The sequence below is a fragment of the Carassius auratus genome, chromosome 23 (assembly GCF_003368295.1).
Source record: "Carassius auratus strain Wakin chromosome 23, ASM336829v1, whole genome shotgun sequence".
Taxonomy (NCBI): Eukaryota; Metazoa; Chordata; class Actinopteri; order Cypriniformes; family Cyprinidae; genus Carassius; species Carassius auratus.
Window position 1 is genome coordinate 4833681 of NC_039265.1, and position 16471 is coordinate 4850151.

A 16471-nucleotide genomic window follows, 5' to 3' on the forward strand; every position below is an offset into this window, starting at 1 on the left:
TTCCTCAGCTCTGTGTGAAATCAATGATGGCTGTGATGGGCATTAAGGGAGAAGACGTTTCATAGCAAAGGAAAAGTATTAAAATCATAATCATTGACCTTATTTTCTCATGTGTTTTTTTTTTATGTTACTGCAAAAATAAACTTATTACAGTGTTTCTCAATCGATTTGGTACATTTCTCCAAATTCAGGTAACAGCTTTCAAAACAGTTAACACAGCAAACTAAACACACTCTTATGCTGACGAAACCATTAAGTATTCACTGCGCAATGAAACACAGCATTTTATTCTAGTAATGCATTTATTAAAATTCAATATTAACATCAAAACTAAAAGTGTTCTCTGATTTTATAACAAATTCAGCTGAAGATACACAAAGAAATAGATGAAAATGTTTTTCATTAAGTTTTTTAATGAGGAGTTCAGGTGTATAACAATAAGTTGTGACCAAACACACACAAAAATAAATATATAAAGCAAATAAGTATATAGGTAAATCAATTTTATTGATCATGCCTCTATATTACATCTGGTCAGAGAATCTCATCAAAAAAAAAACACAAAAAAAAAACAAAATATTTTAATGAGTCATGCATCGTGGGTAAAAACGCCTTGAATGCTGTATCCATCCTTGACATGCTTGTGCCCCAATAACTCCACAAGCCTCTTCCATCGCTTGAAGACTTACTTGGTTGTAAGGGTTGCGATCATGTACTTTACATCTCCAAGAGGAGAAGAATTCCTCAGTTGGATTCAGGAAAGGAGAATATGGTGGGAGAAACACCATCCTGAATTGTGGGTGATTCTCAAACCACTCTCGCACTAGTGCTGAATGGTGGAAATGGACATTGTCCCAAACAACTACAAAATTCCGCACCATTTGCTCCTGATCTCCCGGCAGAAAGAGGACATCATTGAGGAGGTTTAAAAAATATATATAAAATGTAGGAGCCTTGCTGTGTTGTATGGTCCCAAGACAGCATTGTGTGCCACAACACCAGTTGTAGAAATTTCTGCACAGAGAGTGATGTTGCCTCCTCGTTGTCCAGGGACATTGACTGTAGCACGATGGCCAAATCACATTTCTCCCTCTTTTCCTTTTTTTGAAGATTGAAGCCTGCTTCATCAATATACAGGTACTCAATGAGTTGCACTGCTATCCAACTCCAAGATTCTCTAGAGTAAAAAGAACACAAGGTAAACTATAGTAAATTAGTGTTTACAGTAATGGCATTGATTGCGGTCAATACTACCGTGAAATTGCTGCTGAAGTTTGAGTTCACTCTTCAAAGCAGCAGTATACATAGACATGCCTAAATCTTTTCACAGATAGTAGCATGGAATGGTTTATGGACACTTACTTAAAATTAAGGACATACTTGAACAAACTGGAATCGCAACTCCTTCACTCTAACGGAGTTTCTCTCAAAGGACACTTTGTATACTTGCTTCATTCGGATAGCATTTCTTCTTAGAACACGGTCAGTTGTGGAGAGACTGCATTGGTGGATCTTGTGGATTGATTGGCCTGTGTTATTCTTTGCTTGGTTGTTTACCACCATGTAAACAATGGCATGCTCTTGTTCAACTGGAAAAAAAAAAAAGTCTTGTTCGTCCCCCTGAATGTTCTCTAACTTAAATTCTGAAAAGGTTTGGACAAGCAGGAACATTTACTGTAGAGATCTAGACCGGTGTCAAACAAGACTACATGGACTCTCATTGTAAAAGTAGAATGATATAGTTACTTAACAGTTTTCCCTCTGAAATGTACGGATAATTGAAGCCACCGTGGATCTGTTTATACTGGGCTGAACTCTCTGGCCAGCTTCTCTCAGTGAGAGACCATGATTTATGAATAAGATGTTTGTGGGCTTGGTCTTGACTCGTACTCGACAAAGGTGGACTCGGACCCAACTCTAGCGTGTACCCTACCCTCATTCTACCTCTCCTCCCTCCTCTTACACCTTGGCCGCCTCTTCCTCCCTGTCCACCTCTTCTTATATTTTCTCTTTCCACTATACCATTGCCCTCCAATTTATCCATCTCTTCTCGCTCTTCCTCCTACATCTTCAGCTCTTCTTTCTCTTTCTCCTCTTCCTCTTCTCCCTCTACCCTGGCCACCACCTCTCACTCTTAAACCTCTTCTGTTTCCACTGCTCATACTTCTTTTTTTTTTGTCTTACTGTATCTCCTCATTTGTCTTCTTTGTTCTTCTTCTCTTTCTCTTTTGTAGTTGTTGTAATTACGTAAGACAGCTGTCTGAACAATTAGGAGATTGGCTTTTTCTGTGTTGAGTGGATTACTAACTCATCAGATAAAAATTTGGCGTTAATTGAAGACACAAAGTGTGCAACTGACTATTTTACAATTCCCAGAGTTTTGTTTGTTGTGTTTTGAAAATGGTACAAAAATGCTTGTGATCTTTGTGAAAAACAATGAAAAAGTTACAAATGTTTTTCCTGATATATTACAGATTTGGTTGGCTGTATGAACTGCTGTGATAAAATTAGGGATTTTTGTGCACAGTGTTTTGAAAAAATTATGCTTTTGATTTGTTTGTTTAAATAGGCCTTGAACTTGTTAAAATAATTTACTTTTTATTGCATTGCATTATAAATTAAATTAATAGTTCTTAATTTTGAATAGTTATTTTTTACACAAATCATGTTTATTTCAAGGTTTTTTTATGTATGTAAAGGTTTTTGTATTAAAGATAAAGTGTGTAATTTCTGTGTCAATAAATTTACCTACAAATGCTTTTTTTTGTACATTCCTTTATTAGTTGACTGCTTCAAGGGGAAAAATACATAGTTAGAAGTTTGTATCATCGTAACTGGAATATCAAATGTAAAATGTCACATTTATAACCCATGATTTCATGATATTTGAGGTGGACATCACAAACTGTGGTCTTTTTCTTGTAGCTGCGGGACGCTCTCAAATGTCAGCAGTGTCAGAAACAGTTCCGATCAAAAGCTGGACTCAATTACCACAGCATGGCTGACCACATTAAGGTGAGCGGCGGTGCCAGAACACATTTTACTTTAGCTTTTAGTAAGAATTAACTGCAGACCCATAGCAGAGCTCATCTCCTAGATGTCACAACGGATGAAGAATCTATGATTTGAAATACAATTTATAAAACATTTAAACAATTAAAATTGCATCACTTTAAACATCAGCTTTTCTGTGTTTAAATGAAACATTCAGTCTCATGAAATGTGTTGTTCTTTCTCTTACACTCCCTTGTGTAAAAGTACATTTCAGCATACTTTTAAAAATGGTAATATTATGGAAATAATATAATTTAAAGGAAAAGATGTGAAAGTAATGTTTTCAGACACTGCATGTTATTTACAATCAAATAAAAATTTATTATAGTTAAAATTTATATTTAATGCAATTAGATGAATCTTTAAACAAAATATCTTAATTACTTGTGTTGTCTTTGAAATATGGTTAAACTGTACTGCCAGATGTTCTGACATTTATAGTAAAGTAAAATATACTATTGTGTAATTTCTATTAAAATGTGTATGTTATGCATTCAGATATTTCTGTAATTACACATTTGTAATATTGAAATTGTAATTTAATACATTTAAAATACATTAACTTTAAATGTAATATGAAAAACACTACATTTTTATTTATATCAAGTACTTTACATGTGTGTTAACATGTCACTCGTCAACATGTTATGTAGTCAACACATCAAAATAAATGAACTTTAAAAGATGCCATGTTCTAAAATGAACTTTACTTTAAAACTTTTAATTTGACATATTACAAAGTGCACTTCTTAAAGGTGTATTTAAGTGCGTTTTGAGACATAAACCCTCTAGACGTAAACCCTCTTTAAGTACACTTCAATGGCATTTTATTTCATTAAAATTATATAAGTGCAAGTTTAAAAATATACTGTAAATGTGCATTTAAATAATACAGTTAAGCACAATTCTTTTACCCAAGGGACTCGAGAAGATCTGAAACTATAGCATTTTAATATCCTTAATAAACTAGTGGTGCTGTATGTGCAGAAGAACAGTGTTTAATATTACATACAGTGACCACTACAGACAGCAGCGGCTGCCCTGCGTCCACTTCAGCCTCTAATCTCTATTAAATCTGACACCATCTCTATTCTCCACCATCACTTTAAGACCCAAAGCATCCATTAGGCTCTCACCATTAACAGTACATATGGGAAAAGGTCTAGCACAAGTCTATTAATGCCTTTTAAAACCGTCTTCAAGCAGTATTTCAACTGTAATGATTGTCTTCCATTCCCCAGCCTTATTTCTGTACAGTAATAATTTCCTCAACATTCCTAAGCTATTAACAGCTTTCCTACCAGTAATTTTTCTTAACGGCAAATCATGGTAATATGCCTTATGAGTAAAGCTCTTATGTTTTTCCAGTCATATTTAGCCATCATCTGAATAAGAACGGCACATCCCGTAAAGATGATGGTGTCACTTGTGACCCTTGTGAGGTTTAGAGTAAAAACATGAGAGAGAAACGCTGGTTAAAGAGGGCCATGAGGATGTAAGCTCCATCTGCCAGGCTCAAGCATTAGCTGCAAACAATATTTCCAATGAAATGTGTTAAATTATGCACGACCAAATGTCTCAGAAACAGTATGAAACATTAATGAGGATGTGCATTTAGGTCTGTGATTTGTTATTTGAGCCAGGTGCTGAGTCTCACTGAGCCAAACATTTGAGAATCAGCATAAGGTCTGGGCCACACTGCAGCTTATTCTAGCCAGGATCCGCCCACTTAGACAGGAATAGAACGACAAATTTGTGCTATCTCAGACTGAGTACAGAAGTGAATTGAAATTGAGCGGATTTAAGAAGTCTGACGTAGTCAGGCGAGGAAATTACTACTATTTCAATCTTGATTTTATGTGTTTTTCAATATTTTATGTAAGATCAGAGTTATTATTTTAAGATATTAAGATAATTTTTAATAATTAAAATTAATTTATCAAATTAATAATTGCAAGAATTGCAATTTATTCACACATCAATTGAAAATTATCCCACAAAAGTCATTATTGTGATGAAGGAGAAAAGCATTGAATAGGCATTTAAAAATCTTTAGAAATAATTCATTCGACGTAGGATTATTTTCAAAAGCTGCATGTGAAGTAGCATTTTGGTATATTAACACAGAATTGGCTTGAATGCATTTACACTGCAATCATTATTGCGTAAATAATACTATGAAATTAACGGGATTTAAATGGACATTAATGGATTTTTTTATATATATATATATATTTTTTTTTTTTTTGAAAACCTGCTTGTTGAAATAAAAAAAAATACAAATAATGAAATGATACTGTACATATGAAAGTAAAACCACCAGTATGTGATGGCAAGTCACTGTTAATGCGTGAGTCATTCAGTCATTCATATAACTGATTTATTCAAATGGCTGATTCATTCAGAAACAAAGCTAGTGACTGTCTTCATGAATAAATCATTGAATAACTGGCTCAGTTGATTCAGACTGAGAGCTGCAGGGTAATATACTGTAGCCAGGTGATTCAGTATCTCTCACACATCATCTAACCCTCTACATTATTAGCTCTCTGTGTTTTGAGTGCCTGTGGGTGTTAGCACTAACATATTTTGGTTTAACAATCTGCGAGTTAATTTTTTTTTTTTCAGTACAGACCTAAAGTTCTATCTCAAACTTTTTTTACCCTCAGGCATTGTGTTGAGGTGTCTGGCATCCTGTTTAGATAGCTCATGTATTATTTCCAATGCTGATGTTTTTAACAGGCCAAATACAGTGCTGTTAACACGCCTTAAGTAAATGCCCTTCTATAAAGGCATCTGGCTTTCAGAAAGCAGTGATTGGAAACATACTGTCGTAAAGACCTGAGGAAAAGTTTCTGGAAAGACACTAATGTGTTGTATTGTATTTGTTTCCCATTTATAAGCCCTCACCGAGTGAAAATCTGTCTGAGGAGGAGCCGGAGGAGAGAGAGAGGCTACACTGCGTCCTCAAACAGATGGGCCGAATCAAATGTCCCAGTGAGGTAGGATTTTGTCACTGGTGCCTGCCGTCTGTCTGTCTACCTAGACGGCACTGGCTGTCCTTAATATGTCCTAATTTCTGTCTACTTCTGTCTCTCGCTTTCTCAGTTATGAATTTTGTCTTCTTGTGCACACCTCAGCTGTCTGTCTGCAATCTGTATCTATCTATCTATCTATCTATCTATCTATCTATCTATCTATCTATCTATCTATCTATCTATCTATCTATCTATCTATCTATCTGTCTGTCTGTCTGTCTGTCTGTCTGTCTGTCTGTCTGTCTCTCTGTCTGTCTGTCTGTCTATCTATAATTCTGTCTGTCTGTCTGTATTTCTGTTTGTCCGTCTGTCTGTCAGTCTGTCTGTCTGTATTTCTGTCTGTCTGTCTCTCTGTCTGTCTGTCTGTCTGTCTATCTATAATTCTGTCTGTCTGTCTGTATTTCTGTCTGTCTGTCTATTATTCTGTCTTTCTGTCTGTCTGTATTTCTGTCTGTCTGTCTGTCTGTCTGTCTCTCTGTCTGTCTGTCTGTCTGTCTGTCTGTCTGTATTTCTGTCTGTCTGTCTGTCTGTCTGTCTGTCTGTCTGTCTGTCTGTATTTCTGTCTGTCTGTCTGTATTTCTGTCTGTCTGTCTGTCTGTCTATCTATAATTCTGTCTGTCTGCCTGTATTTCTGTCTGTCTATTATTCTGTCTTTCTGTCTGTCTGTCTCTCTGTCTGTCTGTCTGTATTTCTGTCTGTCTGTCTGTCTGTCTATCTGTCAGTCAGTCAGTCAGTCAGTCAGTCTGTTTGTCTGTATTTCTGTCTGTCTGTCTGTCTGTCTCTCTGTCTGTCTGTCTGTCTGTCTGTATTTCTGTCTGTCTGTCTGTCTGTCTATCTGTCAGTCAGTCAGTCAGTCAGTCTGTCTGTCTCTCTGTCTGTCTGTCTGTCTCTCTGTCTGTCTGTCTGTATTTCTGTCTGTCTGTCTGTCTGTCTATCTGTCAGTCAGTCAGTCAGTCAGTCAGTCAGTCAGTCAGTCAGTCAGTCTGTTTGTCTGTATTTCTGTCTGTCTGTCTGTCTGTCTCTCTGTCTGTCTGTCTGTCTGTATTTCTGTCTGTCTGTCTGTATTTCTGTCTGTCTGTCTGTCTGTCTGTCTGTCTATCTGTCAGTCAGTCAGTCAGTCAGTCTGTCTGTCTCTCTGTCTGTCTGTCTGTCTCTCTGTCTGTCTGTCTGTATTTCTGTCTGTCTGTCTCTCTGTCTGTCTGTCTCTCTGTCTATCTGTCAGTCAGTCAGTCAGTCTGTCTGTCTGTCTGTCTATATTTCTGTCTGTCAGTCAGTCTGTCTGTCTGTATGTCTGTCTTACTATGTATATTTCTGTCTGTCTGTCTGCCTACCTCTCTGCCTATTTGTCTGTCCATCTATTCATCTATTGGTTCACCAGGTAGACCAGCACTAACCAGGTTGGAATTTTTTTTAAGTTGTTCTTTTCAGCAGAGCAGTCTGGTTCCAATTACTACAGTATGTGTGGGAACGAGAAGAGAAATAGAAAGAGGGAAGAATCAAAGATGCTTATTTGTCACTAGGGCCAGATTTACTGAACAGCGCAAATTTGCGTTAGTGAATACGCCGATGGGAGGGGAAAAATTCACAAAAAAGTTATTCATTGACAAGATGCACATTAAAGAACAAAGACGCAGATAGATCTTTTTCAAAATGACTAGCGCAATCTACCAATAGCAGCACAATTACCATTACAATTACGCACAGATCAATGAGTGAATTAATGAAGTATGTTTGATTCTCTGTCAAACAGGGCTGTTCAGCTCATTTCTCCAATCTGATGGGTTATAAGTATCATCAGAAACGCTGTGGCAGAGAGCTGCTATGTGGACAGAAGCCTGTCTTCCTGTGCCAGCACTGTGGTAAGACCTATCGCTCAAAATCTGGCCGTGACTACCACCTGCGCACCGAGCACCCGGTCACTGCCCTGTCCGCACACTCGGTGAGATTACACAGCCACGCTACACGTCATACTGCTAATCTAACACTGTGTGGAAAAACGTCACTTCCAGTGTCATGTTATTAAGCAATTAATCCGGATGTTTTTAAATGTCTGTTATATCACCGCATTTAGCTCACAGCTGAGGACTGGCAAAAGGAAGACAGTAAAGATGAGGAGGATGTGCTGGAGGACGAAGAAGAGGAGGAGGAGGAAGAAGAGGAAGAACCTGTGCAAATAAAGAGCAGAGAGAATGCAAAGGTGAGAGCAGACGAGCCGGAGGAGAAGATGGAGGAGAGGAAGGAGGAGAAAACGGAGGTGGAGGAGCTGCTGGATTTGGAGAGGACGCCCAGTGGCAGGGTGCGCCGGCGCTCGGCTCAGGTGGCAGTGTTCCACCTGCAGGAGATCGCAGAGGACGAGCTGGCCAAAGACTGGGGCACCAAACGACGCATCAAAGATGACCTCGTACCAGACATCAAGAGGGTATGACAGTGTTGAAGTCACTCTGAAAATGAGTCACCAGGGCTCTGAACCGGTTCGAGGAATGAAAACGAAAAATGGAAACGAACGAAATTTTCACAGGAACAGAACCAGAAACAGAAACAAAATCAAATTTTATAGTTTAATTTATCTTCAGAACATAAATTAAGATATTTTTGATGAAATCCAAGAGCTTTCTGACCCTCCATAGATAGCAACACAACTGAAATGTTCCCAGGTCCAGAAACATTGCAAGGACATCGATAAAGTAGTCCATGTGACATTAGTGGCTCAACTGTAATTTTATGAGGCAATGAGAATACTTTTTGTTCACAAAGAAAAAAAAAATAATGACTTTATTCTACAATTCATCTCCACTTCCTCTATGTCCCCTCTATGAGGATGGTAAAACTAAAAAATGTAGTCAGTAGTGTTTCTAAAAATTTTTAGTTACTCCTCATATTGCTTATGGAAGCAATCCTCAAAACAGCTAGACAAAATTTCTTCTCAAATCCTATAAACAGTAACTTAAACAACACTCGTACTCTTTTTTTGTCACTGTTGAGAGACTGACAAACCCCCAAAAAGTCAGATTCCCAGTGAAATGCTCTCAGACTGCAAATGCAATGAGTTTGCTTACATCGTTTCTGAGAAGATCATCAATATCAGGAAGGCGATTAGCACATCCTCAAGTAATGCAGATGTCAGTCAGATTTTACCACAATATCAAAAAGATACTATGTCTATTTTTGAAGCAATTGATATAAAAATTTTGGAAGACATAGTGAGGTACCTAAAATCGTCAACCTGCTGTCTTGACACACTTCTCACATCTTTTTTCAAAAGTGTGTTTAATTGTTTAGAAGCAGATCTCTTAGAAGTGGTGCACACCTCACTTCTTTCTGGGACATTTCCATTCTGGGACAATTTTCAATCTGGTTTCCGACCACATCACAGTACAGAGACAGTATTCATTAAGAAAATAAATTATATTTGCTTAAATTGTTACTCTGGAAAAATATCAGTGCTGGTATTGCTAGATCTCAGTTTGACACTGTTGATCATAACATACTACAAGAGAGACTGGAAAACTGGGTGGGGTTTTACTGGGATGGTACTCAAATGGTTCAGGTCATACTTAGAAGGGAGAGGCTATTATGTGAGTCTAGGAGAGCATAAGTCTTAAGTGGACGTCCATGACATGCGGAGTCCCACAAGGGTCAATTCTTGCACCGCTCTTGTTTAGCCTGTATATGCTTCCACTAAGTCAAATAATGAGAAAGAACCACATTCACAGCTATGCTGATGATACCCAGATTTACCTAGCCTTATCTCCAAACGACTACAGCCCCATTGACTCCCTCTGCCAATGCATTGATGAAATTAATAGTTGGATGTGCCAGAACTATCTTCAGTTAAACAAGGAAAAAACTGAAGTTATTGCATTTGGAAACAAAGATGAAGATTTCAAGGTGAATGTGACTCTAGGGGTCAAACAACAAAAAATCAAGTCAGGAATCTTGGTGTGATTCTGGAGACAGACCTTAGTTTCAGTAGTCATGTCAAAGAAGTAACTAAATCAGCATACTATCATTTAAAAAACATCGCAAGAATTAGATGTTTTGTTTCCAGCCAAGACTTGGAGAAACTGGTTCATGCCTTTATCACCAGCAGGGTTGACTATTGTAATGGGCTCCTCACTGGCCTTCCCAAAAAGACCATTAGACAGCTGCAGCTCATCCAGAACGCTGCCAGGATTCTGACTAAAACCAGAAAATCTGAGCATATCACACCAGTCCTCAGGTCCTTACACTGGCTTCCAGTTACATTTAGGATTGATTTTAAAGTACTTTTACTTGTCTATAAGTCACTCAATGACCTAGGACCGAAATACATTGCAGATTTGTTCACTGAATATAAACCTAACAGAGCACTCAGATCACTAGGATCGAGTCAGTTAGAAATACCAAGGGTTCACACAAAACAAGGAAAGTCCGCCTTTAGTTATTATGCCGCCCGCAGTTGGAATCAGCTTCCAGAAAAGATCAGATGTGCTAATGAGCACTGTGCGATGTCCGAACTGATTGCACTGTATTTTACATATTCACTGTATTTTATGTAAAATCATTTTCTATTTATACTTGTTTTAAATTCATTTTAAATAAGTACATTTTCTAAATCATTTCCAAAGTTTTAGAATTGCTTGTTATATTTTTGTTGTTCATGATTATTTTACTTTCTTTTATGTAAAGCACTTTGAATTACCATTGTGTACGAAATGCTATATAAATAAACCTGCCTTGCCTTGCCTTGCCTCATATACACATTTAACTGCTTATTTTTTCATTTCTGTTTACACACTTTTTTTATAGCTCAACTATACTCGACCAGGTCTCCCCAACTTTAGCCCTGAAACTGTGAACAGCTGGAAGAACGAGGTGAAGGAAAAAGGATTTATCTGCTGCCCCAACTGTGTAAGCATTTGTCTTGTATTTCTGACATAACATTGCCTTTAACAGCAGCTAGTGCTTCAGTAACAGATTCCAGCCTCAATATGAACAACTGAATTACATCAGTAGATGTAGACTTGTAGATGTAGATGAAGAGCTCTTGAAAGTTGTGTTAAAAACTTTTGACATTTTTGTTGCTCAGTTCTTCTCCTAAAGTCTCTCTTGATCTCATAACAGAACTGCGAGGCTATCTACTCAAGTGTATCTGGACTTAAAGCACATTTGGCAAGCTGTAACAAGGTATAAAAACTTATTCATGCTTTGCTGTAGTTGTTAATTAATTATAGATCATTTAAACAGCTGTAAATGTTTGATCTCTGATACTTATCAGCTTCACTGCTGTTATTGTTCTCCGCACAGGGAGGGGGCGATGTAGGGAAGTACACTTGTTTGCTCTGTCAGAAGGAGTTTAACTCTGAGAGTGGCGTGAAGTACCATATCAGCAAGACACACTCTCAGGTAAAGCAAACAATAAACCTGTGTACCGTACGCTTAGAAACCATGATTGCTAAAAGGACAGTTCACCCAAAAAATTAAATAACCCCCCTCCACTTGTTTCAAACCTGTATGAGTTAGGAGTTTCTTTCTTCTGTTTGACACAAAAGAATATATTTTGAAGAATGTTGGTTACCTAACAATTTATGGTAGCCATTGACTTCCACAGTACAAATATACTATACTACAAAAAATACTATGGAAGTCAATGGCTGATAACAGAATTTTAATTTGGGGTGAACTATACCTTTAAGGCCTGTGGACACCAGGTTCAATATAAATAAACAATACGAGACTTTGCCAAAAAAATTTAATCTGTCATGTCATGTACTGTCATGTACAGTACATTTTTGTTTCTTTAGAATCCATTGAAACAGAGAAATATATTTTTATTATATTAATATTTTCATTAGTTCTTACGTTTTATAAGTTTATAGTTTACATACAATTTTTGCTTTTATTTTTAGCTTTTAATTTTAGTTTTTTATTTTATAGACTTAATTCTTTAGATTTTTATTTATTTTAGTTTTGGTTTTAAGTTCAGTTATTGAAGAGTTTCATCAGAATGTTATCAGAATTTATTTTCAGAATTATGTAAAATAACCAAGAAATTTGAATTAATTAAACTTTTCATTTGTGAACTTTTATATTTTTGAATATTTTGTAAAAATTGACTGGAAGGATTGGATTTTGCAGAAAATCTGTTAAATCCTTAAGTTAACTCGCTATTAAATCCGCTATATACCTGTAGGCATGTGCAAGTTAATATTTTAAATAATGTCACAACATTTTGCCGTCATATGAAGAATATTTTATTACTGCTAAATTTAATAATATAAATAAAAATATAAATGAGTAGTGTGTGAGATTTATATATTTTCTCATATTGTTTCATTTTTATAGGTTTACATTATATTTTCATTCAACACATCTATGATTAATTTGTGTGTGAAGCACTTTATCGTTCGAGTATTACAGAAATAGTTTCATATTACCTGTTCATATATTTTTCATACCTTAGTTTCAGTTTTTAGTACACAAAAACATTGCTAACTTGAATTTTTTTATCAAGGGGTCTCTAGGATTGAATATCTTCCTTTTATAATGTAATACTTCAAAAACTTCAAGCAGATCCACTGTAAGTCCTTGATTATCATTTCCTTTTTGAATTTGATGTGGCCTTATGTGCACAGAACTGGTTCCGGGCGTCTACCAACGAGGTAACCAACAACAAGAAAAAAGAGCCAGAGAGCAATGGCTTACAGAAGGACATGAAAAACGTAGTGCCTGGGAAGAGGAGGGGACGAAAGCCTAAAGAGCACCACCTGGTGACAGCACCTTTTCCAGCAGAGACTCAGAGCTTCAGCCCAGCTCCAGCTCCGCTTCCACCCCAGACCGTAAGCCCAGCCTCAGAAACCCAAACCCACATGCCCAACCCCATCACCCCAACCACTCCCCCTGCCCCAGTGGACAGTGGGAATCCAGCCCAAGCTAGAGACACACAGCCTCCTATAAAGAAACGAGTCAAAACTAAGAAAGCGCAGACCGCTGAGTAACTCTGCTTTCAATCCGTCACCACCAGAAGGGATGTTTTCCGAACTACTCCGGATAAAACTTTAGTCAATTCGGTCACAGAAATGAAGGATGGCACAGAAGAACGAGCTCAGAAAGATGAACGGCAGAACGAGGGGATGAAAAATGGAAGAAAACTACAATGATTTGCCCTTGTATTGATTTCACACTGATCTTTGTGTTTTTTAAGCTGAGTATATACATTATGTGTGTGCTTGTGTTTACTGATATATATTACTCCTGTCGGTTTTTCATTCCATTTTTATAGTTGATTTTATTAAGTTGTTCACTCTAAAGGGGTTAATAACATTTATTTATATATATATATATATATATATATATATATATATATATATATATATATATATATATATATATATATACATACACATAGGCCTTTATTGAAGCTTTTTTTAGAGCAGAAGTTACATTTCTACATATTTTTTTTGGGTAGTTACGTCAACATGTCCGGTGGTTTCATGATGTGTTTCCACGTTTTTTTTATAGAATATCGATCTCATTCAATTAGCATGATGAGCTAATTTACTGCTAACATTTTATCACAGTTATACTCTGCTGTGTATATATATATAATATCTATATCTATATATGAATATATTCAAAACAATTCATTTTCGTCCATCAGTTTCAAAACAAAGTGCGTCAAAAAAGTTCTGAATCATTTAGGTTGCTTTTTCTTCAGTGTGTTTGGGATTGTTTTGTCAGTGACAGCTGAATGAAGAGTTGGATTTAGATTGACAGCTGTTGTAACAGTGTGCTACTGTGCAATAGTGTTGCTTTTGTGGTTTCTTGTCCTGTCTCTTGCTCGGGATCGTGAGAGGTCCAAGCGCGTAGCCTTGCGTAACTCCCTATCCCGCGTCCCTTTGGGCTGTTTGCAGTAGTTTGTAGTTTGCTGCAGTTGACTCAGAGGTCTTTGTTAAAACCTTTAACTGCTTTGAATTTTGGCAGTGCTGTGTGCTTTCATTTTGTCTGATAGTTTTTTATGGGAATAAGAGCTTGTGGTGTTTAATGTAGAAGGAGTATACAGTGCAGACGATTAGAGAAATTCCAATCAATGATACTGATAATGACTACAAATGTGTTGGCGGGAAAAATTTTATCATCCAAAGCATAGGAATGCCCTTCAATATCTGTGATGTCATCAGTCCTTGTTTAAACTTAAGAGGACATTCACAAATTAATGGAATGAAAAACACTAGTTTTAGAGATGTGATTTTTAAACTTAATTTTTAACTTTTATCTTGAGCGCTGCATTCTTAGATTGCCGTGCCATGTGTGAGATGCATGACACATGTCCATCCAGCACATGTTTACATAGAAAACCAATGGAAAAGCTGCAGTGGAATGCAAAAATTAATCCTGTGTGAACAGCCCCTAAGATTCAAACTGAAAAATTTAAACTTTAAAATTTGGATGAATCTCACAAAACCTGACAAGAATCCTTTCACCTCAAAATCAAGGCAAATAAAAATGTAATTCTGTTTTACTAAAAGAAAGTGAAGCTTTTTGGGATTATTCATTTTTATATGTATTGCACTATTTTTCATGACAATTAAGCACATTTTATCTGCCTATTCTCCAAATTAATCCCCCGTAAGTAATCCTATTTACCTTTTAAATAAAGAAAAAAAGTCAGAATTGGGAGATTATAAACTTGCATTTATGAGAAAAAAGTCAGAATTCTGAGTTTATATTTGCAATTCTGATCTGCAACTTTATGTCTTCTTTAATTATTATTATTGTTGTTGTTATTATTATTATTATTATTAATTCTGTGGTGGAAACAGGCTTCTATACAATTCTTATTACCAATGCGAAATAAAAGTTACATTTTAGTTCACATTTTACTTTATATTTTGAAAAGTATTATTTAAAATGTTTAGGATTTATACATTATGGTAGTATTTGTAAATTAATACTTTAATTTATTCAATTTGACAAAAAAAGGGGTTTCAGTAATGATTTATGCGATATATGGTAATTATAATTTGGGAAGCAAATGTGCCTAACAGTCATGAGAATAATGTCACAATGCAATCTTAACAATGCTAAAATTAGACTTTATCAAAAAAAAAAATGAATAAAAAAAATTCTTAGATGTGCCAAAGTTTTTGTGAGATTCACCCATTCAATTCACTTTTGATAGGAGTCTAAGCAATGTGTGTGGAATGCACTTAAAGACCTCTGTGACTGTATGCAATGGTGAGAGTGTTTTGGGTGCACAAGCACGCGGTGTGAAGCATTGAAGAGCACAATCAGAATGGCCACCGCAGGCTTTATCTGAACGTTTCCGAATCAGAGAGCATCTGTCCAAAAACAAACGCGACATCTGAATGGTCCTGCACTGATTCCCAAGCTTCTGATTGAGGCCTGTTTGAGAAAAATGCTGGTATTGCACTTTAACCCCTCCTCCCCCTCCCTCCTTATCTTGCACTTTGCAGGCACTGTTAGGCTTCCATTCTCCGACCTCAAATGAGCGGCTCTGTGTTGTGAGATCTAAGATCAGTTTCCTTTACATAAATCCACCACACAAGAGAAACTGATCACAGACAGGCCACCCCGAACGCCTGCCATGTGATCCGTGTGATTCGTGCAAGGGAAGCCTGTCCTCCATTCCCCGATTTAGAAAGCAAATCTATGTCAAATAGAAAAAGAAAATTATGTTTAAAGCCATAACGGTCCCCTTGAAGGTGACTTATGGAAGCAGTGTGTCTTTTTATTCTTCCTGGGTTTGTATAAAAGATTATAGATTGAAAAAATATATCAATTGCAACATAAATTATGTATTCTGAAACCCTAATAATTCTAACTGAGGTACTTGAAATCATGAAAAAAAAAAAATTTCCATAAAAATTATTAGCATACAGGTCACAAATGGTAAAAAAAAAAGGATAAATTATTAAAAATATATTTATCTAATGAGAAAAAATTAATAAGCTCAAAGTTGCATATGTTTATTTTATACTAATACTTGTAAATGTGATCTTAATTTCATAGTTGCTTAATAAATCTAGGGTTGGTATGTCGTGGTTTTAGGCAAAAGGTGCTAGTAGCCAATCTACCTTAGGAAATGTTGCGCATGAAATTGTGAAGCAGTTAGTTTACCTTTCCATTGAGTCCCACGTTTGTGACATGAAATACTGTAGCAGATCTCATTTTAACTGTCCTGCATCAATGGCTCATAGAAATCTTCTGTGGCTTCCATCACACTGAAATCCTGCACTGTAAATGGTGAATCTCACAAAACTGTTAAGAACATATCTTATTTCATCCAAAAATTAATAAATATAAAAATATTAATTAAAATAATTAAAAGCAAACACACACACACATATAGTAATTAATATCGTACTATAAAAATAAGT

At 36.3% G+C, this 16471-nt stretch overlaps 1 protein-coding gene across 1 annotated transcript in view; it reads left to right on the forward strand.

Moving 5' to 3' along the window:
- Positions 1-13389, forward strand: part of LOC113041057 (zinc finger protein 512B-like) — a 53450-nt gene extending 40061 nt beyond the window's left edge. The window contains exons 10-17 of the mRNA XM_026199340.1: positions 2926-3015; positions 5958-6056; positions 7843-8031; positions 8164-8511; positions 10881-10982; positions 11196-11258; positions 11379-11477; positions 12707-13389. Coding sequence (XP_026055125.1) covers positions 2926-3015; positions 5958-6056; positions 7843-8031; positions 8164-8511; positions 10881-10982; positions 11196-11258; positions 11379-11477; positions 12707-13069 — 1353 coding nt within the window. The 3' untranslated portion in view covers positions 13070-13389. The remainder of the gene's footprint in view (positions 1-2925; positions 3016-5957; positions 6057-7842; positions 8032-8163; positions 8512-10880; positions 10983-11195; positions 11259-11378; positions 11478-12706) is intronic.
- The last annotated feature ends 3082 nt before the right edge of the window (positions 13390-16471 follow it).